General features: G+C 49.4%; 8 protein-coding genes across 8 annotated transcripts; 5 read left to right on the top strand and 3 right to left on the bottom strand.

Moving 5' to 3' along the window:
• Positions 1 to 33: 33 nt before the first annotated feature.
• On the top strand, positions 34 to 3,251 carry PtrM4_129660 (uncharacterized protein; the record flags this gene model as incomplete). The annotated part of the gene is made up of 3 exons (XM_066108948.1): positions 34 to 60; positions 108 to 2,267; positions 2,685 to 3,251. 3 exons carry the CDS (start codon positions 34 to 36, stop codon positions 3,249 to 3,251), a joined length of 2,754 nt encoding a protein of 917 aa, XP_065960940.1.
• Positions 3,252 to 5,197: 1,946 nt separating this feature from the next.
• On the bottom strand, positions 5,198 to 8,170 carry PtrM4_129650 (FusA, Translation elongation factors (GTPase); the record flags this gene model as incomplete). Its single annotated transcript, XM_066108947.1, has 3 exons — positions 5,198 to 7,665; positions 7,909 to 7,969; positions 8,021 to 8,170. The coding sequence occupies 3 exons, from the start codon at positions 8,168 to 8,170 to the stop codon at positions 5,198 to 5,200; spliced, it is 2,679 nt and encodes an 892-aa protein (XP_065960939.1).
• Positions 8,171 to 8,376: 206 nt separating this feature from the next.
• On the top strand, positions 8,377 to 10,380 carry PtrM4_129640 (Vps5 multi-domain protein; the record flags this gene model as incomplete). Its single annotated transcript, XM_066108946.1, has 4 exons — positions 8,377 to 8,578; positions 8,645 to 8,877; positions 9,004 to 9,457; positions 9,512 to 10,380. 4 exons carry the CDS (start codon positions 8,377 to 8,379, stop codon positions 10,378 to 10,380), a joined length of 1,758 nt encoding a protein of 585 aa, XP_065960938.1.
• A 1,686-nt stretch (positions 10,381 to 12,066) lies between these two features.
• On the top strand, positions 12,067 to 14,297 carry PtrM4_129630 (putative amidase family protein; the record flags this gene model as incomplete). Its single annotated transcript, XM_066108945.1, has 6 exons — positions 12,067 to 12,502; positions 12,549 to 12,970; positions 13,024 to 13,224; positions 13,344 to 13,470; positions 13,527 to 13,646; positions 13,696 to 14,297. The coding sequence occupies 6 exons, from the start codon at positions 12,067 to 12,069 to the stop codon at positions 14,295 to 14,297; spliced, it is 1,908 nt and encodes a 635-aa protein (XP_065960937.1).
• Positions 14,298 to 17,316: 3,019 nt separating this feature from the next.
• PtrM4_129620 (uncharacterized protein) lies at positions 17,317 to 20,217 on the top strand (the record flags this gene model as incomplete). Its single annotated transcript, XM_066108944.1, has 4 exons — positions 17,317 to 17,705; positions 17,764 to 18,227; positions 18,288 to 18,472; positions 18,529 to 20,217. 4 exons carry the CDS (start codon positions 17,317 to 17,319, stop codon positions 20,215 to 20,217), a joined length of 2,727 nt encoding a protein of 908 aa, XP_065960936.1.
• An 809-nt stretch (positions 20,218 to 21,026) lies between these two features.
• Positions 21,027 to 22,115, top strand: PtrM4_129610 (mitochondrial GTPase 1; the record flags this gene model as incomplete). The annotated part of the gene is made up of 1 exon (XM_001939968.1): positions 21,027 to 22,115. One exon carries the CDS (start codon positions 21,027 to 21,029, stop codon positions 22,113 to 22,115), a length of 1,089 nt encoding a protein of 362 aa, XP_001940003.1.
• A 143-nt stretch (positions 22,116 to 22,258) lies between these two features.
• On the bottom strand, positions 22,259 to 24,350 carry PtrM4_129600 (SAP domain containing protein; the record flags this gene model as incomplete). The annotated part of the gene is made up of 2 exons (XM_001939967.2): positions 22,259 to 24,027; positions 24,080 to 24,350. The coding sequence occupies 2 exons, from the start codon at positions 24,348 to 24,350 to the stop codon at positions 22,259 to 22,261; spliced, it is 2,040 nt and encodes a 679-aa protein (XP_001940002.1).
• A 684-nt stretch (positions 24,351 to 25,034) lies between these two features.
• Positions 25,035 to 26,533, bottom strand: PtrM4_129590 (AraJ, Arabinose efflux permease; the record flags this gene model as incomplete). The annotated part of the gene is made up of 6 exons (XM_001939966.1): positions 25,035 to 25,115; positions 25,171 to 25,592; positions 25,651 to 25,704; positions 25,934 to 26,039; positions 26,090 to 26,185; positions 26,234 to 26,533. 6 exons carry the CDS (start codon positions 26,531 to 26,533, stop codon positions 25,035 to 25,037), a joined length of 1,059 nt encoding a protein of 352 aa, XP_001940001.1.
• Positions 26,534 to 27,971: the final 1,438 nt, after the last annotated feature.

Below are 27,971 nucleotides of genomic sequence, written 5' to 3'. Positions count from 1 at the left end.
ACACAAGTCTGCTGTAGAGTAGAACAAGTAAAAATGGATAGACAGCAAATCTTTCAGCTGGTATGAAGCTCTGATGCTTATCCCTATGAAGCTAACCCTTTTCCTAGCTAAAGCAGCCTTGCATCCGCCTTCTCCAAGTCACTGCGAATCTATCGCAAAAGCCTGGTGCTCGCAATGAGCTGACTCAGGCCCTGTTTGATTTGCTGACAACGCTTCGGTCGGTAACTAGCAGGCCAGGTGCTCTGGACGCAAGACTAGCTGAATATGCTTTCGTTCCAATCTCGCAGGTACTCAGAATTTCACGACAAGTCCCTGTTCGCGCACTGGAGCTCTGTCTCGAGTGCATCTCGACATTGCTAAGCGCTGGCTGGGGAGGCGGTCTTGAGCCTGCTTTATCTGGTCAACTCCTCATTCTCTTCACTTTCCTGGCAAAACCTTCGTCTGCGGAGAATGGCATAACTGCCACGTCAGAGGAGCTTCAATCACTGGCGCTCAAATGCATGTCCGAGTTGATGACCCAAGTATCTTGTACGAAGCAGGGTCAGCAGGCTATAACTGCAACAGCCAACATACCCGCTCTGGGTGAGGCTGTTCTTGTCATGCTTGAAAGTCTTACAGACAGCAATTCAAACAATGTCAAGCTTCAGGCCGTCCATGCAGTCAAGGCAATGATTGACGCCATGGCCGACGATGATGCTCTAGCAAGCTTTCTCCCCAGAATCGTTTCATCTATAACCAAAGTCTTGACTCCCAGTAGCAGCAACCGGCCAGGGTTTCGAGTTGTCGAGCAAGGCTTACATGTACTTGCATCTCTCCTGATCCGCCTCCTCAGCGACATCAAGACCAAAGACTTGCCCGAAAACGCACCTAATAAAGGATCGCAAGATGACACAAAGGTCTTGCGGTCCACTGCATGGCTACACGCGACAACATCACAAATCAAAATCGCACTTGCGAGCGTGTTCAAGCTTCGCGATCACGACAAACCAGAAGTTCGACAAGCTCTGCTAAGTCTGTGTCTCTGCATCATACAGGATTGTCGTACATCGCTTTCCCTTTGCGTCAGCATGGCTACTGAAACCATCATCAATCTTGCCGGTCACGAAGGCTCTGGCGACTCGATCGAAGGTCAGCTCAAGAGGCTACTGTCAGTAGACCAGAAGCTCTCGGATCTGTTGCGAGAAATTCTGCATGGGTGGATTGTTGCGCTGCCCCGGCTGATGCAATCCAAGGATGACCACAGTCGCCGGCGAATCATACAGCAGATATCAATCTCACTTCGACTTTTCGAGGAAGACCCTACAGTACTGGATGAGCGGCTGGCCGATGGCCTTAGAGAGGGTGTATCTGCAGTGTTCGCCGATGCAAAAGGCTTAGGAGAAATGAAGGAGAACACATCGATTGCTATCACTGATCGGACTCTGACACTGAGCTCCACCAAGTCTTCATCATTCTCGCCCCTCAGTCTACAATTTAAAGGTCAAGATGATATGATGGCTGAGTTTAGGATCCTGATTCAGGAACTTGCAAGATCGAGTTCAGCATTGAGTGTGGCTCAGAGACTCACACAATCAGTTGGTCTAGGCACAGTCGAGACACGCTTGGCAAGCTTGTGGTTGTCAATCAACTTAATCAAAGACACAGCAACGTCCAATCCGTCTATCGACGACTTCTTGGACTTCGGCACCCCAAATCCAAGGGAGGAACTGCTGGACGACCTGTATTCACATTCTTTGACATTGCTCAACCAACGGAATATGGGTACCGAGACCTCATGGCATTTTTCTGCATTAGCACTCGAGACGGTGGCTTTGCAAGCGAAACGACATAGAGTCGATTTCCGTCCCGAGTTGAGTGAAGTCCTCTATCCAGTCCTACACCATCTTGGCAGTTCGAATACTGCCTTGAGGGAACACGCACTAACCTGCCTCAATATTGTCGGTGAAGCAACGGGATACTCCAACGCAGGAGAACTTGTGGTCGAAAACGTGGATTACGTCATCAACGCAGTCGGCCTGAAACTCGCGTACGGAGATGTTTCGCCCCAGGCCCCACAAGTTCTGCTCATGATGATGCGACTTTGCGGCCCCTCTCTCTTAACGTATCTGGATGATTTAGTAGATAGTATATTCGACGCTTTAGAAAGATATCATGGGTATCCTAAGCTTGCCGAACTCCTGTTTTCGGTGTTGAAAGGTATGGTAGAGGAGGGTGCCAAAGCTCCGCAACTTCTTCTGGAATCGGACAGTGGAAATAAGAACGGAAATGTACGAAAGAAAGCGATTTGCATGAGCGACGTAGTCGAAGTACTCAAAAGACTAGACACTGAAGCAAGAAAGAGAGACGCAGAAGAGAAACAAGCATGCAAGGAGCCATTCCCACAACAGCCTTGGAAAGAAGGAAAAGCTCCAAATACAGGTGTTGAGGCAGAACCAATCGAAGAAGACGAAAACCCACCACCACCACCACAGACCGAGGAGCCACCACCCCCTGCTCCGCGCACATTCACCATTTTACTCAAGATTTCCGAACTAACACAACACTACCTCACGACCAATTCTCCTTCGCTCCGCAATTCCCTACTATCTCTACTTCGCACAGCCATCCCCGCGCTCGCCAAACACGAGAACTCATTCTTACCACTGATTAACACACTTTGGCCTGTGCTGTTACCTCGACTTCAGGATCCGGAAGCATACGTAGTATCAAATGCATTAGACATACTAGCACTCATGTGCGAGCACGCAGGAGACTTCATGAGGACCAGGATAGAGGATTCGTGGCATCTTGTCAAGAAAGTGTATCAGTGTACTAAGCAACACGAAAACCGCAACAAAGCTAGTACCAAAACGAAATTCTCGTCGACTTTGAAAATCAATGCCATTGAGACAGGTATGCAAAGGCTCTCTATGCGTCCGCAACAAACTATGAGCATTGAGAGGCCGGAGCTCTACGTCAACGCGCCCTCACGTATGATATGGAGCAGTCTCGTGGGGTTACTATGCAGTATCGCCAAGTACGTCACAATCCGGGAAGAACGGTTCGAGGACACGATGAATATGCTAGACCCGGTGCTTGCGAGATCGGATGTGCGTGAAGCGCTGGAATGCGCGAATGCAGATGCAGTCTGGTTGCGATTGTATAAGAAGAGTCAACGTGGGGGTAGTGATGAGACTGGGATGAAGAAGTCACAGATGGTGATGGGAAAATTACCGGTCGGTAAACCACACTGGAATTTTGCGAAGGTTTGAAGAGGCAAACTGTTAAAGAAATTGATATTGGTAGTATCAGGAGCTTGTATTTGAAGGTAGACGAGAGCACGGTATATAGCCGTTGTATATCAAGCTGTTTATTGATAAATTGAACTAGAAAATCATCGCTTATCTAATTTGCGAACTGTTCCATAGACATTTTTCAATTTTACTTTCCTCTGCCATCCAAAATTAGGACATCTGCATGTCTTTGCGTTCGCGGCTACCTCGACATAACACCATGCATGCATGTACAATAAGACAGCAAATCGGCACCTAGCCTTCATTCCCATCCTCGCAGAACTCACAGCACAATTTCAACAATTCTACCTGACATGTGGCTTGATCTTCAATACGAATACGGGGATTACATGTTACTGTACATAGGCACTGGTAATGACGCAGGTGGTTTTCTGTATAGCCATACGACGCAGCTGTATGCTACATGGATAGCCCGTTTCCCCAATCCAGGGGGCTCTTTTGGGGTGATCTTCAAATCGTGTTACCAGCTTATTGGCACTGATTTAAGGGGAAAATTATTACTGGCGCAAAATAATCGAGCTTTGATGATGGAGACGGGCTGGACACGCAGGAGTGAGCTGGGATGGAATTGAAAGGTGTGCTGGAGATATGAAACCATTTAGTAAATAATATCACTAAGAAGATACCAGGAAAAGAAGAGACGAGGTAAAACAAGGAATCTAAACAGATTGCGATGAGGAAAGTATCGAACGCGTGTCTGACTTTGAGATTCTGGAGTAATATCCGGCCATCTTATCTTTTGTGAACGCGCTCTATCTCTCAGTGAACAGATTATCATTGACTTATATCGCTTCACAATTGAATATCCTAACCGAAGCTTATAGTCGCCTTGTATACGCTCAATTACAAGAGCTTAATCCTGACGCACTTCCTATAGCGTACTAGACATTTAACTCGTTTACCAGTTTGATCGTGGCAAATGGCAGAACAAACGAATTCATTCCCCCACGCTTTACAGCCGTGCCAATCTATATCTCACTCCCGATAGTATACACGTACACTGAAGCTCTCGACTTCGATCTATTCCACTTGGCGCTAATGGCCAGTGAGCCAATGGCGCTTCTTATAAATCTGAGGAAGCAATGCAGTTGTAATGAGTACGTTGAGCGTCGGACTCATCATCATGTCGCATATCATGATCCCAGCCGATCATAGTGTGTATCAAGAAATTCCTTTCAGGCCCGCAAGCTTTATGGTCTACTGCCACACAGTTGGTGTGCACTATCAATAGCTAAAATCTTTGTACCTCCCCCAGCGGTTGATGCATTTGCGTGTACCAATCAACCAACAAGTCGCCCATCTTTCTCCCTCACTAATCTCCACTCTCTGTCCCTCTCCTCTCTGATACTTAGACCTGCCCCACTGTTCCTCTCCAGCCGTTCCTCTACACCCCTCTCTCCGACCCATGCAGCGGCCTGTGCCTCCAAATCATTCCGCCAAGTTTGTAGTTCGTGAGTTTCCCGGTCGTGAGGAAATCGGGAAGAAGGAAGGGGTTTGAGACGCTTCCAGGGTGGAAAAAAGAGGTAGATAATGATGGAAAGGGCGATGATAGAGAGAATCGTACAGATGGTAATGATAAGAGTACTGGATGTGCGTGCCGACAGCATCATGGTTGATGGTGCATTATGAATGTATATTTGTTAAATATGACCGTCTCAGTGCGTGTATGTAGATGAGTTTTGTAGGTGGTGCAGGGCTGTGTCAGCGATCGTAGCGCAAGGTAAGGAAGTACATAGAGAGTGGAGAAGGACAAAGATGTTCCATGTGGAACATGTGAATTAATAAGCGTATACATAAACTCACAAGCATTTGGTCATGCGAAGATCACTTGCTTTCGTTGCCAATTATGTAACCCGTGGTTTGCCATCTGTGAAGAAATGTCTGACACACTCACTTCACACTATCTAGAACTCACGCATGGCATCAAGGACCTCCTTCTGCCTTTGGCTCGCCATCTTCTCAAACCCATCTACACTCATCACAAAAGTGCCTCTACCACCTGTCAAAGCACGTAAATGATTCAAGTAGCCGACCATCTCCTTCAATGGTACCCTCGCCACAATCTGGCGCTGGCCATCTGCGACTTCACCCCGCATATCTCCAGTACCGGAGCTAAAGGGGTCAGGTGGTGTGTAAATCAAGTTTGGATCAATTCGAGGTATATCAATCTCTTCGGAAGAAGAAGTAGATATGGAACCGTCCAATGAAAGTACTTGACCGCCACGCGAAGAAGAGATGTCTTGTACAACAGCGCCCATTGAGTTTTCGTTGACGAAGATGGTTACGTTCATAACAGGTTCCAGAAGAACTGTGGGGGCTAAATTGCATGCTGTACGCAGACTAGCTCCAACGGCAGCCCTGACTGCCATTGAAATAGCAGTCGGGGTTGTTTCCGGGAAAAGATGAGCGCGCGCGTCTAGTTGAATACTGACTCGTGTATTTGCGACGGGGAAGCCATTGAAAGGACCACGTGCGAGTGTAGCGCTGGCGCCGGCTTGAATGGAGTGTAATATGCTTGGGAGAGAGAGGTGTGGCGGGATATGATTTTTGTGGCTTGCCGAGTCGTGTGAAGAGAGATTGGGATGTGCGATGTGAAGGGTGTTGTTATCTGGTAACTTGTAGGTAGTTTCGAAGACGCTGTCTTGTATTTGCTGCTCGTCCTGTTGGGTACCAGGCACGATAATCTTGTCATCGATAGGTTCCACAAAGACAGTGATACCAGCTTTGGCCTGTTTAACGGCGATCAGCTTATCGAGCTCAAACGTGAATGGCTCTGTCGATGTCGTCGTGATCGTCTCTCTGTATCCAATTTCAATCTTTCCAATTCTTGCCTTTGCTTTCAAGTCATTGAGAAGTCGATCCCTCGCTATCTCTAGATGCAGATCGCCCATCCCTGCTAGATGTGTTTGACCGGATTCATCATCGACTGAAAGATGAAGACTTGGATCTTCTCGTAGCAGGATCTCGAGACTTTCTTGGACATGCTTCTGCTCACTGAGACTGTTCGGTTCGATGCTTGTGAAGAATACTGGTGGAGGAACGGCAATTGGCCGGAGCTGTAACGTATCTAGCGCACCAGGCGGCGTACCTTTCATCTGCAACCCACGGTATACAATGAGTGTGTCTCCTGTTCGTGCGTATTTGAGCCCAGTGATGACACCAATTTGCCCTGACCCGATGCTTTCTACCTCTACGGCATCATTGGCGTACATCTTGAGCAGTCGTGGTGCGCGTTCGGCGACGGAAAGATTGGTGTTGTACAATGTGGACCCGCGATCGATAGAACCGGAGTAGACGCGGACATAGACTAAGACGCCTCTCTTGGGATCGTTGACGACTTTGAAGGCAAGGGCACAGGCTACGAGGTTCTTCACCTCCGCAATTGCCAAGCCCTTGTCCTGCTGTTGTGGTTTCCGTCCAGATTTACTAGGCTTCTTTGATGCTGCCACTGCTGCTGCTGAATCCAGAAGTGCCGAGAGAGTATGGCGCTGACCTGCTATACTGATCTCCGGGTCAGGACGTTCGAGTGGCGAAGGGAGCAGATCAACGACGGAATCGAGAAGTGGTTGCACACCGATGTTACGGAACGAAGCGCCGGCGAAGACAGGAACCACCTTCTGTGGTGCTTGTAGTACAACCCGACGGAGGGAATGCATTATCTGGATTCCTGAAATGGCCAGATGATCCTCGTCGTGCTCGAGAAAATGCTCGACCATCACATCGTCATGCTCACTCAATATCTCGACGAGCGCAATTCTGGCCTTCTTTATCTCTTCAGCAAACTTCCCATCGGTCTTTTCCAAATCCTCTAGACTGAAAGCTTGAATATCTCTACCATCACCTCCTGTCTTCCATAGCATGCCGCGCAAATTGACGACATCGCCAACGCCGACGAAGTCCCCATTTTCACCTTGCCACCACGGTATTTGACAAACAGCGGGCCATCCATTCAGCCTTGTGCCGATTTCTTTGACAGTCCGTGAAAAGGCAGCGCCTACACGATCTAATTTGTTGACGAAGATGATCCTTGGGATGTGATAATGCCCTGCTTGCGTCCACACCTTTTCCGTCTGTGCTTCGACGCCGGCAACGCCATCTAGGATACATACAGCACCATCCAGGACACGCAGCGAACGAAGTACCTCGAAGGTGAAGTCAGCATGGCCGGGCGTGTCAATAAGATTAATGTTATGTGATGCCGAAGATCGAAGAACGTTGTCAAATGATTCAGGTAGTTGTAGTGCGGGAGGCGGTGTTTGAGCATTCGGTGGGAGAGGAGGCCAATGAAATGTGATGGCTGCAGATTGGATGGTGATGCCGCGCGCTCTCTCAGCGGGGAGGAAGTCGGTCACTGTTGAGCCCTCATCGACGTCTACGCAGGTTAGAAATGCCGTGAAAAAGACCTATTCCCGGCATCTGTTGCAAAGCCCAGTAGAGGCCAAGGAGGAATGCAGGCAATGTTCGGAAAGTTGGACGGGAAGAAAAATCATAGCCGTTCTCATGAATGAAGAAAACGGAGAAGAGATTCTTAGTGTAAGGAATCAGGAATAGTCTGTAAGATGGAGATGTGCGGGCTGCAGATATGGCTATGTACTGAGAAAATATGTTCACATACTTCCTATTCGTCTGGTCACGCCGCTGTAGTAAAGCATACGCTCCGTGGTAGTTGTCTTCCCCTACCTGGAGTCAGCGAGCAGCTTGGATGATTGATGGGGCATTCTACGCACTGCATCAATGTGGGCGATGATGCCAATGTTGCGGGTCGCCTTGGAAAGCAGGTCATGTTGAGGCTGTGTCTGCGTTGACAGCAACCGGCGTGGAGTCTTTACATTGTGCCGTAAGACTGTACGGGCACACACGACCCATCCGGTCCGCATACCAACGATAGATTGATGCGTGGATATTGGGTAAAAGATGGTGCACAGGTTTTAGCAGATGGCACGTGACGCAGATAATGTCAAGGGTAGGCGCCTTGCCTAGCTCGGCTAGTTAAGGGCAAGGCAGGACGCTCGGCGACATCATCGCATCACTCGACAGCTAGTTGCAGCTTGTCCCATTGCTTCAACTAAACCTCCCCGCCGCCATGGACTACAGCGCACACGATCCGGACCATCCCGGCGGTCGCGACCCATGGGCTTCATCGCCGCAAGCCAATCGAACATCTTTTGGCCAACCGCCGACTAGCGACATCCCCTCGTCCCCGCTGCCTCCACAGGCATCCCCGTACCATGATGGCGGCGAGCAATACGGCTACATGGGCGATCAAGATGCGCAGAGTCGGCCGGGTACGGCGCCCGAGAATGGCGATCATCAACAGCAGCAGCAACAGCAACCGCACGTGTCTGGCCAAGATGCGCCCCGATCACCACAAGCGCACCATGGACAGCAGCCACAACGATATCACGGGAACAGGCCGCAGCGACAACAGCAGCAGCAATATAAGCTGCAAGCAAAGGTCACAGGACTGGAAAGGAACAGCAAAAAGGATCCAATACTACGATTCGACATTTATGTACGTCTAGACAGCATCAATCTAGCTGAGCTACGCTTGGGCGAGATTGTGGACATTGAAGACTGGATCAAGGTAGATGTTGCGCTCTGCTGACATGAATGTTGACGGGCTGCACAACTACCTCGAATCCTGTCCATGGCACTTGCACTTGCACATGGCGGCCTCTGCGATAGCACCCTTACTAATCTCGCCTCCCAGACCAACCTTCCTAAATTCCGAACTACGCAGTTCCGCGATGTGCGACGGCTACACTCTGAATTCGTCAAGCTAGGCGAGCACCTCATCTCTGCGTGTCCGGAAGCCATTGTGCCTGCAGTACCCCCGGCGACGACGTCGGCAGGTGCCGGCACCGACGAGGACGAGGCACGCCTGAAGACGTCAATACAACGATGGCTGAACATTGTCTGCAGTAATGACATGCTCATACGCGATGAAGAAATGGTCTTTTTCGTGGAGAGTGACTTTGGGTACAGCCCGGTGGTACGGAGGAAACAACCTGCTACTGGCGTGCGCCGAAAGATGATCAAGCAGTTTGCGCCGCCACCGGATGATACACCCGAACTTGCTGCTGCGCGGCCGATCGTAAAGGCTTTCTATCTGGGCACAATGGAGGCGGAGCAGAAGCTGGAAAAGGTGGTCAAGCACCGGAGAAGTAAGCCCCGCGCCTAGATGATGCCAAATGACACCCACGACTAACATAACGTAGATCTCGGTGTTGCCGAATCTGACCTTGGTGCCAAGTTCGCAGCATTACACGTTCAGGAGACACACGTGGGCCTCTCACACGCATACAAGAAACTCGGCAAGGTCATCCAGGCCACTGGTGACTTCCATGCTGCTCAAGGCACTGCTGAAGCGACAACGCTCGGTGACCCTCTGCAATACCACAGCAGTGACGCCTTCATTGCCAAAGAAACCCTCACGAACCGGCACATTCTCCTCCGCGAACTGCTGCAAGCGCAATCTGCAACAAAGTCGAAACTCTCGGCCGCCGACCGATTGAAAGCCAGTTCTAGCGTGAAGCGGGACAAGGTTGATGAAGCTATTGCCGCCTTGGATGAGGCTAGGAGTCATGAGCAATACCTGACTTCCAAGGCTCAACGCGTCACTGCCAACCTCCTGCAAGAGCAACGGAAATGGTTCGACAGGACTACGCAGGACATGCGACAAGCAATTCGCGAATACGTTGTCCGCGAAATCGAGGCAGAGCGCCGCACGCTTGCAACTCTGGAATCCGTACGACCGGATATTCGAGCTATTGACGGGAGCGGCGGTCTTTCACGACTCGGCCGCGAGGCACATCCAGCCCAGCGCCGTGTTTCTATGGCCAGCTCGCAGGGTCCGAAAGGCGACGCTTGGTCAGGAGTGCCACGGCGGCCTGGCGACGGTCTCAATCGTAGCATGAGTGGCAGTATCGTGGCACCCCTACCCGAAGTTGACGAGAATGAGGGAGAATCAACAGGTGGACGAAAACGCGCAACGAGCAAATCCGGAAGCCAGAAGGGCATCGAAGAAGATGATGACCGTATTGATGCGAAGAATGCAGCAAGCCGACTGGCTACTACGACTTTCTAGTAGCAACCAGTCTGTAATGGGGTCTAAATAGCATGTTCCACACGACATGGCTCGTTGTTCACTGCAGGATACCACGCGACATTGGCATTTGAGCCCATGGGACCACGTCTGGCTCAGTATAGTAGGGCATCTTCTTTTTCTAACTGCAAAGATGAATGCAAAGAACAGACGATAGCTTGTGCAGAAACAAAGCAAGTCAGTCAATCCATCGCTAGTACATGATTCACCCCACCCGTTTTATCTGTGCAGCCCTATCATATCACTTAGGAGCTGTAGTAGCGGTGGCTATATTGGTTTGACTGACTCCCAAGGCCGGGACCTGCCTCGGCTTTTGGGAGGCGTTTACGGCAGTCTTTCCACCACGGTGCGATTGGTAAAGGATGGTCGTTTGCAAACCATGTTTACGGCAGGTGAGCCTAGGTCTAAGCATCATTTGACCTCTGAGAAGATCGTGTCAAGCTAGAATACAATTTATACAGCGTGGCAACGATATTGCAAAGTGTGGGGCAGTATATTGCATCTCCACAGTCGGCAGTGTCAAACGAGCTGTGCCGCCTGACTGACAAGCGTGTGCATGCCGTGGCGCTCGCAATGACTCTTGAGAATTGAATACTTGCATTGTTCCATGGCGCCTTCCGACGTTCCCGACTTGCAGACACCGCCCAGCTTACGCAGTCCTTATCAAGACGAGTGAGTAGAGAGCAGATCCCCCGCAAAATGTAGCGCGACAAGTCTTGGGCCATAAATTCTCACCTATAGGAGGAAGCGAGGCAGGGATTTATAGCCGCGTTCAACAATCCTGGTTGCTAGATGCTACCGGTACGGTACAAATGTTCGCATCCAGAAGTCATGAGGGAAGTGAACGAGTATGCTGTGCCACTGCTCTGCAGCTAAATAGGGCAACGCTTCGATAAGCGGGCTGCGTAAGATGACGACACCATGGTCAGGAAGCGAAAGGATATTCCTCCAAAGCAGTCACAATAGTGTGTGGCATTGAAGGAAAATGAGCTTTTCCTCACTTCATGATTCCGACAAGTACCTTGATGGAAACAAGTCCGTCTGATCCAAGCGTGATGATGCGTTGCCAACACCAGCAAGCCGGGTTTTCAAGCAGGGTGAGCATCCATCTGACCCATAAGCGAGACGTCAAACCGCCGGCAGCTCCGTGCTGTCCCGTGTCCCGTGTCCCGTGTCCCGTGTCCCGGGTAAAGTGTCGTGTACGACTTGACCTCGACACGCATCAGGTGCTTCCTAACCTGCCCACGCATCACCTGCTTTCTTATTATGGCGCGTCTCGCGAATAAGAAGGCCCACAGACACACAATATTGCAGACACATTGCCTCGATTGGTCGCACCAAGACCACCAACCCCGTCACTCCACGCCCATGAACGCCTTTGACCAGGATCTACTGAGGGCGAGCATCCAGGTCGGCCCAGGCTGGATAGAAGGATGGTACGCTCCGCCACTGGTACCGTAACCGTCAACGGCCCGCCAGATGTCAAGGCAAGCACTCATAATTTAGCGTTGCCCAAGTGCCGTGTTTTGCCTGTCGTCGTCGTCCCATATCACAGGCAGTCGTCTTTGTTACCCAAGGTACTCAGAACCACGTTCAGTGTTCCACCCCGCATCAACACCCCGGATCTCCGTATGAGAACGCCTAGAGCATCACGAACTCCAAGCAACAATGCCAAAGGTGTTCAAGTTCCTCAGGACAGCCCTCGCACCAAACACTGGAAACGCTGTTCCACGTGCAGCCACCGATAGAAGCGATGGGTCGCGGAAAGCATCCTTCACTTCTTCCACCGATGACACATGGGGTCCAGACTTTGATCCGCTGACCGTCTCCGCATTTGAGTTATCCGAACTTTTGAATGCGCAGGCAATCACGAGCGTGCAGATTGTGCGCTTGTATCTAAAAGAGATTGAGATGCACAACAGGCGAGGAAGACAATTACGGGCATTGATCTCCGTCGCACCCAAACATGAGCTGGTCAGAATAGCCAGGAAGCTTGATGAGGAACGCGCAAGAGGCAAGATAAGAGGCCCACTACACGGAATCCCCATAGTACTGAAAGACAACATCATGACTGATGAGAAGTTGGGCATGGACACAACTGTTGGTACGTGGCCTGCATCTGCAAGCCTCCACAAGCTTACATCTCCCAGGCTCATATGCCTTTGTCGGATGCATACCCAAAAAGAGTGCGACCATTGTTGAGCGACTGACAAAACGAGGTATGATTGTCATAGGTAAATCGAACTTGACTGAATTCTGCGGCCTCAAAAATCCCTCAATGCCACCAGGGTGGTCAGCAGTTGGTGGCCAATGCCAATCACCGTACGTCTCAAGACATATTGCAAAAAGAAAGCTACATTGGGAGCTATCAGCACCCGGAGGATCTTCCACTGGTTCTGCTGTTGCGGTAGCTTCCGGTTTCAGCACCCTCGCCATCGGAACAGACACCATCGGATCATTGATTACGCCTGCAAACCGTGCTGCTCTCTATGCTCTAAAGCCTACAGTCGGAGTCGTGCCCATGGATGGCATATTCAGCTTGAGCAAGACATTTGATGCTGTCGGAGGCATGGTAAGCTGCATCTCCGTCAGCTCACACCCGAAGCCACTGACCGAGTCGGATAGGCCAAATCTGCAAAAGACCTTGTAGCGCTGATTGACGCCATGATGGTGCCGACCAGTCGAGAAGAGAATGCGAGGAGCCCACACAGGTCTTTCAAGATCAAGCCAGACTTTGGCACGCTTCGCATCGGTATCTGTGAGCCAACAATTTGGAAAGCTTGGCGTAAAAGCGGGCGGATCAATGGCGATGCCGAGCGATTTATGGTGAGTTGGTGTAGTTTTTGCTTACTCGATTGTTTGGAACGCTATTGGACCGCGCAAGTATGGCTTGAGTTTTGCAAGATTAGGGCTTATGTTGCGACAAGAGTGCTGACATCATTCAGACACAGAAATATGACATGATCGTCCAGAGTATGATCGAGATGGGCGTCGATATCGTGTACCCGGTAGAGCTACCCAATCAATCAAGCTTGACCATCGATGGCAAGAACTGTTTTGAGCCGGTAGTATGTATGTATATCCAACATGTTACCTAGTGCCCAGAATTACACGCTGATTCAAAATAGACTCTGAATTCAAAGATTGCTTGGCAGAGTTTATTCGGGATTTCAGAGTAACAAAGATGCACTCATTGGCTGAAATCATCAACTTCAACCTAGATCATCCTGAGCTATGTCTACCGCCGAGTAAGCCCGTCGAGACTGCTCATCTTTTAACATTACTAACTTCTGTTAGCATGTCCGGACCAAAACGACCTCATGGCGGCATTACAAGCAACAACTAAACGTGAAGAAGTGAATGCCGCACGGCAACATCTCCAGACCGCTGCGGGCCCCGAAGGCCTCGACTTCCTTTTCTCCTCCCAAAAGCTCGACATCATCATTGCGCCGGGTGACGCAGCTCTATCGACGCTCGCGGCTGCAGCAGGCTACCCAACAGCCGCATGCCCTCTTTCCGCCCTGAAACTAAACGGCCAGCCATTCGGCCTGACACTTGCCTCCCGTCCACATACTGAACACATGCTGCTGCATTTTCTGACCGCGTACGAGAACATTTTCCCACCGCGCGCACTTCCTCTGGCTCTCTCCTCCGTGCCGTTGCAAGACCCGAATCCAGAACCATTACCAGATCAGCCCATCATCGACTTGATTTTGCATGAATGGGATACAAGGCGGTTCAGCTGCAGCGCTGATGCGCTGGCAGATTGGCTGAATGCGCGGTGGCGGAAGAGTGGGTACGAATTGAGCGCAGAGACAGTCTGCGAAGTGCTTCGAAGTAATGGCAGAATTGCATTTAGGGGCATGGGTGACGATGCCGAAGGAGCATTTTCTCGATAATAAGATTGTGGTTTAACATGTTGGATTTTGGTTTTGGTACATGTGCACTTAGCGTTGGCGCCCAGGTTCTGTGTTTTGGTGGGTAGTGGGGGTAAGACTTTGCAGATATCCACATCCATTTGATTCGTTTTTGGCGAGTCATAATGAGGAAATTTTGTCCCTGCGTTCCCGCAGACGTTCTCGCACACACCAATATTTCTCCAGCGACCATTCTTATAATCAACTTTACAATGCTTAGTATATATTGTAAGAAACACAAAACTTCTTCAACATCCAATCAGCAATCAAAGCTGCTTGGCGCAGCGGAAGCGCGCCGGGCTCATAACCCGGAGGACCTCGGATCGAAACCGAGAGCAGCTAGTCTGATATTTTATTTTTTGCCGTTTGACCAAAGTTCATGCACAACTATCTTCACCTCTGGGATGCATTTAGCTGCACTGTATGGTGCGATGCTTTTTTGCACTCTCTTTACACCCAGGTTTCTATTTTTTAAGGCTTCTAGCTGTGTTAATGACTTTGCAGTCGTGCCTAGACTAATGCTTAACTAGTGCACTGTGATGTTATAAAAAACTTGATAGTGTATGTAAGTACGTACAATAGACATATCTGGCATTTACGGTGGCCTATCTACACTAGTAGGTTGATGATTTTACGAAACCCGTGTGTGTGTGTGTGTGTGTGTGTGTGTGTGTGTGTGTAATTGTTGGAGTGGGTGAACCGTACGCATAGGGAAGAAGTTGAGGATTGACTGAGGTTGTATTGTACAAGCTATGGAAAGTTTATGTAGGTGAGTGACCATAAACAGCGCTAGTCTCAGATAGGCATCGTCCCATCACCAAACCGTGACAGTAATGCTACTGCCTAGGAAACTCACAAGACTGTCACTATGTAATTGAACACACCTTAAGGCATGCAGGCCATAGCGGAAAGGTAGCGTAGGAGGTGAGTGTGGCAGGGTTATATCAAGTGGCCTAGTGCCACACAACGACTAACTACGGTCTAGTCTCCGCGCGCGTATGAATAGAACACTTTCTAGAATAAACTCCCCGTACACCTTCGCGCCTGCCTTTGGAACGAAACAGGGCATACAGAATGGCAACCGCGGATAAGGATGCATAGCTTTGGTTAAACATATCAGCATGTATGTCAAACGACTGACTGAAGGAAGAATTATCTTTTCATTAGATCCATGACAAATGCGCACTCCGTGAACCAACTTTTTGTATGTGCGGGATTTGCGAGGGAAAACGATTGCTCAGCATGAGCAGGAACGAGCCACAATGGCGGTCATCCAGTGACGTAGGAAGATACAACTCCTAGGTTGATTAACAGGAGTAGACAGGCTATACCTGCCCAATCAAGCCCCGCACAGTGCGCGCTACCTAAGACTTAGGAAAGTACACCCTAGAGGCAGTTGCAGATTTGCAGAGATGCTGTTCTTACTGAGAGCATCTTAGGCTTATTCTCTGTCAACCACCAACGGGATGATCCATGCCAAAAAATCGCATGTCCTCGAACGTTATCACGTCGTGAACTCCAATCTGATCCAACAGTCTGTGCAACCAGTCATGAGCGACCTAAATCTAGCACGAATTGCATGCGAAGCAGTGTGGCACGAGTCACACTACAAAAACATCTTAAGCATAGGATGTTTTTTTGAGAAAGAGCTTACTGGGGCCTGAGAGCCCATAGATCGAGTACTTCCGCCGGTGTGACGCTCTAATACAACTCTCCGCAGTCGATAGGTTAGACAGTCACACAGGTGTCCAAGCCTGTCTCCTCTTGTTTTTCGTCTTCTTTGGAACACTAGCCGTTCCCCAAGTCGTCGATCAACAGCGGAGCTGGGTATTCATATGCCCATAGCTTTTGCAACCTCGGAGTTAGCTTTATCTCAGCCTCAGGCTAGGTACAGTAGAGAGTTCCCTAGTAAACACGACGAAGATAATAATTAATATATGTCGTTAGATTTATAAAGTCGGGCTCAACATAATAGGCTACCGCAAACTCTTTTAGGCCGCCTTCGGCTACCCTTCGACAATGTCGGTCTTGGCCAGACGTGTATCGCTTTGCTCAGAATAAGGAGAGAAAAGACGTGGAAGAGAAGGAGATAATATTGTCCAGTCTACCTTAGGAGAGCAAGGACGCTATTTAAGAGACTTAGTCCTGCTACTTGATAGAAAGCTAGGATTTCTATTTCATAGCATAATTTTGATAATAACCTATTTACCTTCCGACTAGACCGCGCAACTAACCCCTCGCCTTTCTACTCCTACAACCTTTGGAGTAGTCCGATAAAGCGACAACTTATATTAGCAACAAGTAGCCACACCCAGCGTCACCAGAGAGTGTAGCTGGCTATGGTCCGCGAAACACATCAAAACAGTTTGAGACGGAATATGATTGTGATGCTGCTCGACTGCAGCGAGTAGTCTTGTCAGAGAACAGATCAGGGGAAATGCCCACCGGCATACCAATTCAGTATTGTTACCACCTGAGTGTCATAAAGTACTTGATATACTAGTGTGCAAAGCCCACTGCAGTTGCCAGACTGCGCCTATCAGGTGCTTACTCCACACTCTCAATCTTATAACACCTGGGTACCACATCTTCTTGAACTCTTACTATTTTATCCTCTGGAGTTTAGCTTCTATTACTGGGATACGTTCTCACTCGGTGCGGGGTCTCACTTCGGCCATAGATGATCACGTAGCAGATTTTAGGCGCTCTCTCACTTGCAAATCAATCATCTTATCATGCCCTTTGCCAACTGGCGCTGACTATATACAGGATAGCTCGGTAACATTCCTAGCAACCCCCCCATCCATCTACCTTACTTCTTCCACATCACTTCTTCTACATTACTTCTTCTAACTCTCTTCTTCCACACCACTTCCTCCAACTCTCTTTTTCCAACTCACTTCTTCCGTTACCGATTTTCAAGCTACCAGGTATCTGCCTACATTAATATCGCTAAGTGGTAGCCAGCGAATCTTCTAGGTGCACATTCACCTCAAGCATCATGGAATTGGAACCGGTCATTAGTTTTGAGGACTTCCGTACATACGTCCAGCAACGGCGAAGCCTGCCAAAGTACGAACCATCGACGGAGAAGAAACCAGATCATCCCTGGTGGACACTGGACAAGTCTAAGATCGATGACTTGCTCAAGGAATTTGCACGACTAGTCATCAGCTTGCTGCAAGGCTCGCCACCGAGTGATAAAGAGCTTCAGTATCTCCTTCGTACAGCCACAGACCTCTCCCATGTGTCACGAAGCGCACCTCTCAGGGTCGCTCTCTTAGGCGCCCAGGGCGCAGGCAAGAGCTTGACTATCAATGCGATATTTGATCGCGATGGTCTCTCCCTTACGGGCGCAGAAGGTGCAGCGTGTACAAGCTCCATCACCAAGTACGTTCAGTACTCGAAGAGCAACACTGGGAACGACAAAGTTTTCGCAGAGATCAAGTTTTTCACACGAGAAGCGGCAGGGACTTCTTGCAGAGCATGCACGATCCTATTTCTTCTACCACAATGGAAACGACGAGTCCGATACCGAGGACATTCCGCGCGTGAAGGCTCTCAGCCAGGACGAAATGGATCGGAGCCTCAATGACGCCGCCGAAGACATATTTACAACGCTATTTGGCTCACATGAAGACTTTCTTGATAATTGGACCATGGCAAGCTACAAGTCTGGGGACTTCGTTCGCCTTTGCCAGTTGAAGTGTGATGAAGCGCTGTCTAATGAGCATGTCGATCCCCACAACATTGTTTCAAAGATGGCCGATACACAGAAAGATTTGTTAGCAAAGCTTAGTCCCTTTCTCACAAGCGTGAAGGGTCAAAGGTGCCTATGGCCACTTGTAGACCACATTTCGGTCCGATTCTATCATAAGATACTCCAGGGTATTGAGATCATTGATCTGCCAGGTATGTTCGAAATTTTGTTGTTCTTGTGGAACTTCCAAGTTTGGGCTGATCTTTACCTAGGCTGGGGTGATATCAACCTTTCAAGGGTACAACATGCAAAGCAGATCAAAGATACTGTTGACGTGGAGATGATCCTCGCAGATACAATTCGCATTGCATCTGACGATAAAGTTATCAATAGCACGCGAGCAGCGATCGCACATCATGGTCAAACGAATGTCAAAGTCCTCGGGACGAAGATTGATGTCAGTATTATTTGGCCCTCTTCTAGGTCATTAAGCTTTTGACTAATTCTTTATAGTCACTATCGAAGAACCAATTATCTCAATGCTCGGGAGGCGAATATGATCGCATCAACAAGCTGCTACAGGAAATCGAGGAACGAGAAATCAGTCTGGATGAAGATGACAATGACGACGAAGAGACCTCCAAGAAACGCAGGCTGAATGAACAATACCGGACATACCTTGAGAAACATCGAAAGCAGATGAAAGTTGTGCAGCGTGCAGAGCACATTACCACGGAGCTGAACTCAAAGCTGCGAGGCAGATCGGACAAAGATATGCCTGAAATATTCCACACCTCTGCTGCAGAGTACATGGATTGGATTCGCAAGTCCAAATTAAGCTTTGCAAACCAGCCGGCTTTATCGCCTGAGATGACCGGAATACCTGCGATCCGAAACTTCTTGTACTCGCTTCCTGCCCAACAGAGCTTGAAGGACTATGAAGTTCATATCACTACCGTGATAACGGCATTCATTGAAAAGACAAAGAGGACAGTCAAAGGCAATGACCGCGATGGTGGCTTCCGAACGATAGTCGATGACTTTGATTCACTGCGAAAGGATTTTATGGCACGGCTGCTAACGCAAGCGAAAACAGCATTTCGAGATGCTTCTAACAACAGCATTGTCAAGATCAGCAAGGACGTTCCAGTCTTCAAGGAACAGGTCGAGGAAAAGCTAGCAACAGGTTGGTTGACTCTCAAAGCTGGAGCTTTCAACCGCATTGTCAGATCTCGAGGCTTTGTTCCTAAGGGTGCTTCAAAAGCCAAAGGTCTAGAGAACGGCTGTCACTGGACACGGGAACTCGCAGGGATACTAGCACCCGGCTTCAACAAATGGTCAAATGCGCACAAAGCACGTATGAACGACATGCGTCCCGCTTTACGCGAAAGCTTAGATCAGCTCCACCACAAGATGATCAGCTCTATGGACAGCTCCAGTGCAAACATGGTCACGATTGAAAAGGCGAAGAAAAAATGGGCTCCGCTCCGTACCATACTCCAGGCCAAGCTGCTAACAATGATGGATGAGGTCAGCAAGGTTGAGAGACATATGTATGAGAGAGCCACGATGGAATTTGGCCAGGAACACAACCTGATCGCCTCCATGACCGACGACCTTTATGCTGAAGTCTTCGAAGCGGTACCAGAAGAAAAGCCGCCGCTACCAGTGAAAAATGGGAAAAAGAAACCGGCAAAGCGATATGTCATGTCCAAAGTAAAGTTCCAAAAGAAGAAGATGGAGGACCTGTTCTTAAGCCCAGGCAACCACTTCGTCGATCAGGCTCTGAAAACATTCCAGCACGAATTTGATGACACCATAAGCGACCTACTTGATAAGCACTTCAACGGTATTGAGAAGCTGCTTGAGGAATTGAGTGCAAATCTACGAGCCGAGGCTCCTATCGATTATCGTATTACGGAGGAAGGGGAGGTGATCCGTGCTGAACTAGCACAGCAAATTCCTCACCTTGAAGAGAAGAGCCGAGTTTTGAAGGACATGCTTCCACGAGGCGAAGAACAAGAGAATGAAGCATCCTCTGCAACAGGTGAGAGCGTTGGGGTTATTGACGACACGGAACAGAACTTGAAACAAATCCTGGACCACATTGAAGGCAAGAAGCGGAAGGAGATTCTGGCAAACACGAAACAAAAACCAACTAAGCGCATTAAAACCGAATTGGCTTTAGCTTTATTGGACTGAACGGTCGTCGCTCTACGAGATGACACAATTCGCGTTCAACTCATGTTCTATCTTGCCGATCATACCGACAGCAATCAGAGCTCACTTGTTACTCCTTCTTTGCTTATATGAGTTTGTTAGATAAAATTCAATCCCTGATTATGTCAAGCACCTTGCTCTGGATCAGCCAATTGCAGCGCTAGTAGGGCGCATATGCGTTCCTAGCAAAGGCATGGCACTTACTTTCTTACTGAGTTCCTGGTTTTTTGGGTTGGAACGGAGTCATAGTCGAGTATGGGTCTATCTTGGAGCAGAAGGGGATCGAATCAGTTCTCAACTGCTTGCAACCATTCGATCCAAAAGGCCTTTGGTTCCAGCTTGGTCTGGCCTCTATAGTTTTTGCTCGTTTGCTCGATATTATCTCTCTCGTCACCTACCATTGACTGAGATTGCCTGTAAGTTAAGTGGATGCCGGTTAACAGTATGTTTGCACGCGGGTGTCATAGAACATCTGACATAGCAGTGTAAGAACGCAACGGTAGTCGCCGGACACGCCAAGTAGGCGCTCCACACACTGTTAAGCAGTTTATGAAACCCGGGTGCATGTAATATGAGACGGCAGGACATCAGGGGAGCTACCTTCTATGGACCGGTTGGTGTCAGAGCTAGAGAGCTTGGTATGTGAAGGACCAGGGGATTGGAATGCGACATCGAGGCTGTCAACCCAGGCTAGTCAGGAACGCCAAGAGACGAGGAATATCTGACTCGTATTTGGAAGAATTGCGAGTCCTCCCATTGCGCTCACCTCTACAAAAACGCAAATGTGACCAATGTCATTCATCCCCCGCCATGCCTTCCCTCCGATCCCGTCGCTACCGCGATCCTACTTCCTGGGTCACCATAAATCCGGGCTGCAGAAGATGAAGTCTCTGCTCTCCTCTATCGACCTAGTCATTGAATGCCGCGACTACCGTGTCCCCCTCACCTCGCGCAATCCCCTCTTCGAAGATGCTCTGGAAGGCAAAGAGAGAATTGTTGTGTACACAAAAAGGGATCTGGGTGGAGGGTCGCGCGACAACAAGAACGAACAAGTCATTGCAAAATGGCACTACCCTACCGCAACCATGTTTGTGAGGAACGGAAAGGAAGCAGAGGGTGAGATTAACGGAAAGAAGAGCGTATACAAGCTATTGGATATCCTGAGAGAACATGCGCAGAAGAGGTGGAAGTTGGTTGGCCACCGGGTCATGGTCGTCGGCATGCCGAACGTTGGCAAGTCCACGCTCCTCAATGCCCTTCGTGCGCAGGGTATTGGCAAAGGTAAAGTTGCTGCTACAGGCGCTCAGCCAGGGGTTACACGCAAGGTTAGTAGCAGTGGTGTCAAGATTATACCCAGCGAGGATGACATGGTATCAGCCGATGCGGGGACGAAGAACAAACACCAAGGTGTTGGAGGGGGCGTCTATCTGCTCGACACTCCCGGTGTTTTCATTCCGTACGTTCCAGACGCTGAAGCCATGATGAAACTAGCACTCTGCGGTTCTGTCAAAGATACCATTATCCCGCCCGTTATGCTCGCAGATTACCTACTATACCACCTGAATCTTCAATCGCCAAAACTCTACGCGGAATATGCCACTGCCCCTACCAACGACATCATAGAGCTGCTGTCTGAGATTGCGAGAAAAACAGGCAGGTTGGGCAAAGGCGGAGCTGTAGATACGGAGGCGACGTCGTTATGGATGATACAAAAGTGGAGGAATGGATTTCTCGGTCGGTTTCTGTTAGATGAGATAGATGAGGGTCGTTTGGACAAGGCTAAAATTGCTGAAGAAGGCGTTGCGCCTAGTTTCAACCAAGCAAAAAAGATGGAGAGGGAGAGGAGGAGGGAGAGAAACAAAGCGAGAGGGGAAAAGTAAGATGTCATTCGAGATGCGCCTACATGTATCATGACGTTGCTCTTCCAAACCCAGTCGATTAAAGTCTGTCAAGCTACTAGCCATCAGACACTGATATAAAGATGTTGCGAACACAGAGTACAACTATGATACGCTGGATTCTTTCACCCTCTCCAATTATCTCCCCTTGCTCTGAATCCACCACCTCTCCCCCTTCCCCTAAAGCCTCGTCGACCCCCTCGGTAGCCCTCGCTCCACGGCCCCCGATCCTCTCCAACTTCGACGATCCTATCGTCTTCATCGAAGCTGTATTTGTACTTGATCTTATTCTTGATGCCCCGTCCTTTCCTGACCTCACCCGGGGCCCAATCTCTACTCGTTTCCGCGTCCAGCTCTTTTAGCCTCAGCTCAGATGTCTCATCAGAAACCGGAAGATAGAATATTTGCGGTTTAGCCACAGTTGCGCAGAAAAGATCATGTAGCGTCTTGAATGGGGCTTCAGTGTCATGCTTGACATCTTTAGTTGTCCCCGGTGGTAAAGAAGGTGGCGAGTATTGTTGTATAGAAGGCCGCCGAACATCGAGGCTCGCGCGTGGTCCCTTTGGAGCATTGAACGGCGCGCTCGAACCTACCTCCTGGAACACAGCTGTGATGGAGCCATCGCTAGACTCTGGGTACACGACTTCAAAACGCTTCGGATTCGAGGAACGGCCATTCGTACGAGCTTCCTTTTCGGCCTCTATTGCGTCCTCTTCCTGCTTGATCCATGCTTCTACGTGTTCTTCGGGAACGAAGTCTACCCAGAGTTCTTTCCTGTTTCCTTCTGGTGGCCATATCGAGCCATGTAATGATGCCCGTACTCGAGATGCGGCAATTGTGCTGCTGAACAAGACGAGAGCGTGTGTTTTCATTGCGTCTAAGAAGAGCGATTTGATAATGGTAGGGTCTGGTGAGCTCGAGGGTGGAGAAGCGAGGGAGATCAGATGTGCTCGTAGCGGTTCTGGGCGTAGTGGACGCATGAAGTTGCGGATGTACAGAGCAGGTGTCACGGGGTGTATTGCGGGTATGGTTGGCCTATCGTCCGTTAACGCTTCTAGCGGCGTATCATCTGCCCCTGTGTTCACTAGATCTTTGTATCGAGCCGAATTTTCTTTCTTTTCGCGCCTGAGTTCCACTCCTCCAGCTGGCGAGGCTGCTTTGCCCGGATTGGCGTGATTGTCGTGTGTGAGGATGTTATTGTCAACTGCTGCGGCCATGTCCACCTCGTTGGTCCTTCTTTGATCTATGTCTATATCTTTGTCTTCCTTCAAATATATCTCGGGCGCCAGTTCCTGACTCGGTCTGTGCTTTTTGGCCTTGATATCATCGGCTCCCATTTCGGGCGTGTCACTCCTCCTCTTCCGTTTCTTCGAATCCGCTTCCAACTCTTCGGAGTTTAGTCGTGATGTTTCAGCTGTTGACTGCTCCGGTATGGGAAGCAACTCTGGCTTCTCCACTGACTGCTTCTCATTCGGTGCGGGTGAAGCTGTTTTGTCGTCCATGCCATTGTCTTGCAAGCCTTGAGGAAGCTCGTGCTTTTGTGATGCTAGACACAAATCTTCTGCGGCCGGCCCAGGCGCGTCTGGTAGTGGGTCTGTGGCGAGCTCCTCTTCCTCCGGAACTCCGGCTGGGGCGTCCGTGAGTTCAGTCACAGCCGGACCGACTGTACCGTTCAGGTCCGCCGGCGGCGCGTCGAATATCTCTATGGGTTGTAATGGGGCGGGCTCCTTTGCGTTTGCAGTATCTCCGGCGGACTCTTTAATGGCTTTGGTCCGTTGTTCAGGGTGAATGACGTTGTCTATATGCGATATCGTTTCAGGCAGACTATCGATTGTCGCTACAGGTACGGGTTGGACTTCTGGCTCCGTGTCGCGTGCGAGTTTTGCGTCTGGCCCTGCACTCAGCTTAGTATCCCAACGCGCTCGGTGTTTATAACGCGCACATACCTCCAGCTTCTTCGACAGGTGTTCTAGAGACTTGGACTTCGGCATCAACATGGTCTTGGTTGGCTTGATGTAGTGATTCGTCCACTCCATTAGAGGGCGCCGCTGCACCATCAACGTTACTTTCGGTCGCGTGAGTGGTTGTTGCAGCGCTGTCTGCCTCCTCAAGCTTTTCGATAATCTGCGCCTTCCGTGTCAGGCCCGTACTAGGTATGCTTCGGTCTTTCAATAGCTGGCGCAACTGCGCGACTGTCTGCTTGCTATAGTCCGGCATGGTGTAGGGAGTAAGTAATAGTCAAATGGAAATGATCAAGACCTGGACATATAAGGTTGCCAAGGGATGCGCCCATGTGAAGCTGAGGACAAAATGGAGTCAGTGACAAAGGTTGCGACAAGGCTTGGTCGGCCGCAAACGTCACGCTCCACAGCAGTTCGCACGCGTCGGAGATAGACTAGCGCCTTGGCATGCAAAACATATCGACGAAGCTGCAACCACGGCGGTCGGAATGGACGTATATGGGGCCCTAGCCCGCCATGACGTAGCCTACAGATCTGTATCGTGGTCTAACGCATTTCACTATCGGACGTGAAGATCTAGAAACAAACCTAGGCAGATCCCGCACAATAAACACCCTGACTACAACAGAATTGGTTTACAACTTTATATTCTTAGTACAGTAAGGGAATCTCTAAGCTTTCCCCTGAATACCCTCTGTACTTTATTGTGAGAATTTATCGAGCAGGAGTTCAAAGTGTAGGTATAGGCTTGTGTTGAGACGAATCCTTAACGAGGAATCAAGGCTTCGGTGTAGACTATATACCTATAGCACGTGACTGTGGCTGGGTCGGCCCGTCGGTGCTCCGACGGGTCCCCGGTAGTGGCCCTCAGGCTTCTAGCTGAAGTATCGTGACATTTATGCTGAGTAATTAGTCAAAACCTCTTGTGCTGATAGATGCACTACCACTTCCTCCGTAGGTCCTTCTCACATATAATTCGAGAACAAAGAATGAAAACGCTGCCGATGCTGAGTGTAAGGCCCTATTATAAGCAGTTAGTTATAAGCCCGCCAGTAATCCGATACGTAGATACTCACAGCAAAGAGGATTACATTCCTATACCCATTATCCACATTCTCGTCTACAAGGGCCCCGGCAATCGGCGTACCAATGAGCGTGGCAACGGCCGCGAGCGTGAAAAATGCACCGATCCGGGCGCCGATCCGGTCGTTAGGCGAGATCTGCGCAACCGCGGCGGGTGTAACGCTAATAAAGATGCCCGAAGAGAACCCATAGAGACATACAAAGGCGACGATGGTGGCGACATTGTCGGCTGGCAACCATATGGCTAAACAAAAGACGCCCGAAATGAATGTCATCGGATACAGCAGGTTAAGCAGGCCTACCCTGTCGGCTAAGAAGCCGCCGACGATGCGGCCAAAAAAACTGGCACTATTAATTAGTGGCAACAGATAGCTGTGGATGGGGGCCGAGGGGTGGTAGAGGGTCGTGTAGGACTCTGTGGGCGTAATTAGCGACGAGAAGAGAAGTTGATACCGTAAGTAAAGGCGACTTACCGATGTAGTAGTACGGGACGTACAGACCTAAGCTAGCCACAGAGCTTCGAATCGCTAGAGTAAGATATCTAGGATCTTTGAAACCTTGAAAATCGAGGAGTTTGCTACTTAAACCAACCGGGGTCTTTTTAGAGGCTTGCTTAGTCCGCGATATGCAAATGGCAGCTAAGTAACAGCACAGACAAAGTAATGCGGCGACTCTAATCGACCATCCGAAGCCGATCTTAGGGACGATGCGAGAAAACATAATAGGCAGACACACACCACCAATGGCTGCTCCCACCAGCAACCATCCCCATGGCTAGAGCACGTCGCTGCTTGAAGTGCTGGCCTGCGACGGCGAGGGCGGGTTGAACACCAAAGCCCACCGTCAAACCAAAGAGGACACCCTGATCTGATTAGAAAAGCGATACGTCTTTTCAGCACTAGTAAGATTTACCTGCGAGAGGAATTGTTGCCATATAGCCCCTTTTTGCGAAAAGGAAAGGCCGATAAGGGAGCCGTAACAGCCTAGAGCTCCGACCGGATACAACCACTGTCTTCAATTAGCGAGGTCTTGAGTTATTCATAGTGAATGAATTACCTTTAACCCGTACGAGTCAAAAAGTGAGCCGGCAACTGAACCCATGACGTACATCAGGGAGATCTGGAGCGTGCCAATAAAAGCCATGGTAGAGGGAGGATAGTTGGACAGGTAATTAGCTTGATAGAAGTCTTGAAAAAACCCAAAGCTATTCATGAAGCCAAATGAAGCGAAATAGACTAGCGCAGAGCCGACCACAGTGAGCCATGCGCGAGTGCCCCCTTCTTGCGGCTCCGTCTCTCTAACAGCTGCATCGTCGCTAGCAAGTGTAGCAATAGAGTCAGGCAATTCTTCCTTCATAGCAGCGCAAGATAATCGTGGAGGGGAATGTAAAGGAAATTGGATTTAGCTAGACGTTTTATTAGTCAATTCAGTCTGAACTGTAGCTGTGCACATTAGCTTTGTTGCCACGTCAACGTTATCACTTCATTCTATTAGGCCTACGCGCACGAACAAAACGAGGAAAGCTACGACTATCAATCCTACCCCTGTATGTGACACGATACGAGGGTTGAGCAGCGTACACGGATCTCAATCCTTACTAGATTGACTAATAGCAAGTCTCATCTTAGTTATCCTAAACAGTTTCTTAAATTTCAATACAACTTCCACTGTGCGGACGACATGGGAGAAACTACAAAATTAGGGTTCGGTAGGGTAGGCGGGTCTTAGGAACAAGCGATGAACTAAGCCTAATCTTGTTGTACATTATATGAAAAAAAATGCTTATTAACGGCTCTCACTGCAGTTGGGTCTGAACGGCGGGTAATGCAGTGGAACCACACGGTAGCGTCTGCGTGTGCGTGCTACAGTCTACCGGGGAGCAATTTTTTGTTTGTTAGATTCTATGCCTTGATCGACGAGGGCTTTTACCTCAAACTATCCATGTAACCGAATGGCCGATGTTCTGCTTATCGCTAGCGGGCCGAGATCCACTCCCCACTCTACGTGCCGCAAGTGTGACGTAAAAGGCTGCATTATAACTTAGTGTGAGCTATTCAATCTAGTTATGTGTAAAATACTTATCAAATTTGGCATGCAGTTGTGGAGCAATCGTATGCTAAGCTGCACCCGTTTCGGTGGCGTGGACATGATTGTGGGGGAAAACTTGATTCTTTGTTCCCGAGAGCCGCCTACACTAGGTACAGTCACTAGCGATTGCGGCTTCACCCGTACAGACAGCAACACCGACTCAGACCGAGTCCACTTTTTGTTGATAGCTGACTAGTCAAACTGTCTGTGTAGCGTTCCACAGTCAGCGCTAACCTATTTACGGAAGGTGAGGCTAAGCAACACATGTTGCAGCCGGTGTGATGGGGCGGAGCCGCAATCGCTAGCGACTGTAACCCAACGCAGTGTCCTCTTTAAAGCTGCTAGGTAGATTTCGTATAACTTAACGCCATCGCTATGAAAAGAACACAGATGACACATGCAGTATGGGTAATGTAAGAGAGTGAAATGAAACAAGCCAAACGCGTGGCAATCCCTTTTATAAGTAGCATTTTTCTAAGTTTGAAAAGTAATAATGCACGTATTTCTCTGACTCTAGCTAAACAAGAAAGAATTGACCCGACTACTTGACACGAGAGCAGCAAGGGGTTGATCCTTCTACTCTGTCACAGTGTGGAGACCCTATCTAATGTAGTTGCATGCAGTACACTAATAACTAAACAGCCACCGTGATCAAACCCTACGAGAAACGCATACCCGCAAGCCGTTCTTGGGACAGAGAGTGAAA

This window comes from Pyrenophora tritici-repentis, chromosome 7 (genome assembly GCF_003171515.1).
Source record: "Pyrenophora tritici-repentis strain M4 chromosome 7, whole genome shotgun sequence".
In the NCBI taxonomy this organism is placed as follows: domain Eukaryota; kingdom Fungi; phylum Ascomycota; class Dothideomycetes; order Pleosporales; family Pleosporaceae; genus Pyrenophora; species Pyrenophora tritici-repentis.
This window is presented reverse-complemented; position numbering and strand designations above follow the sequence as displayed.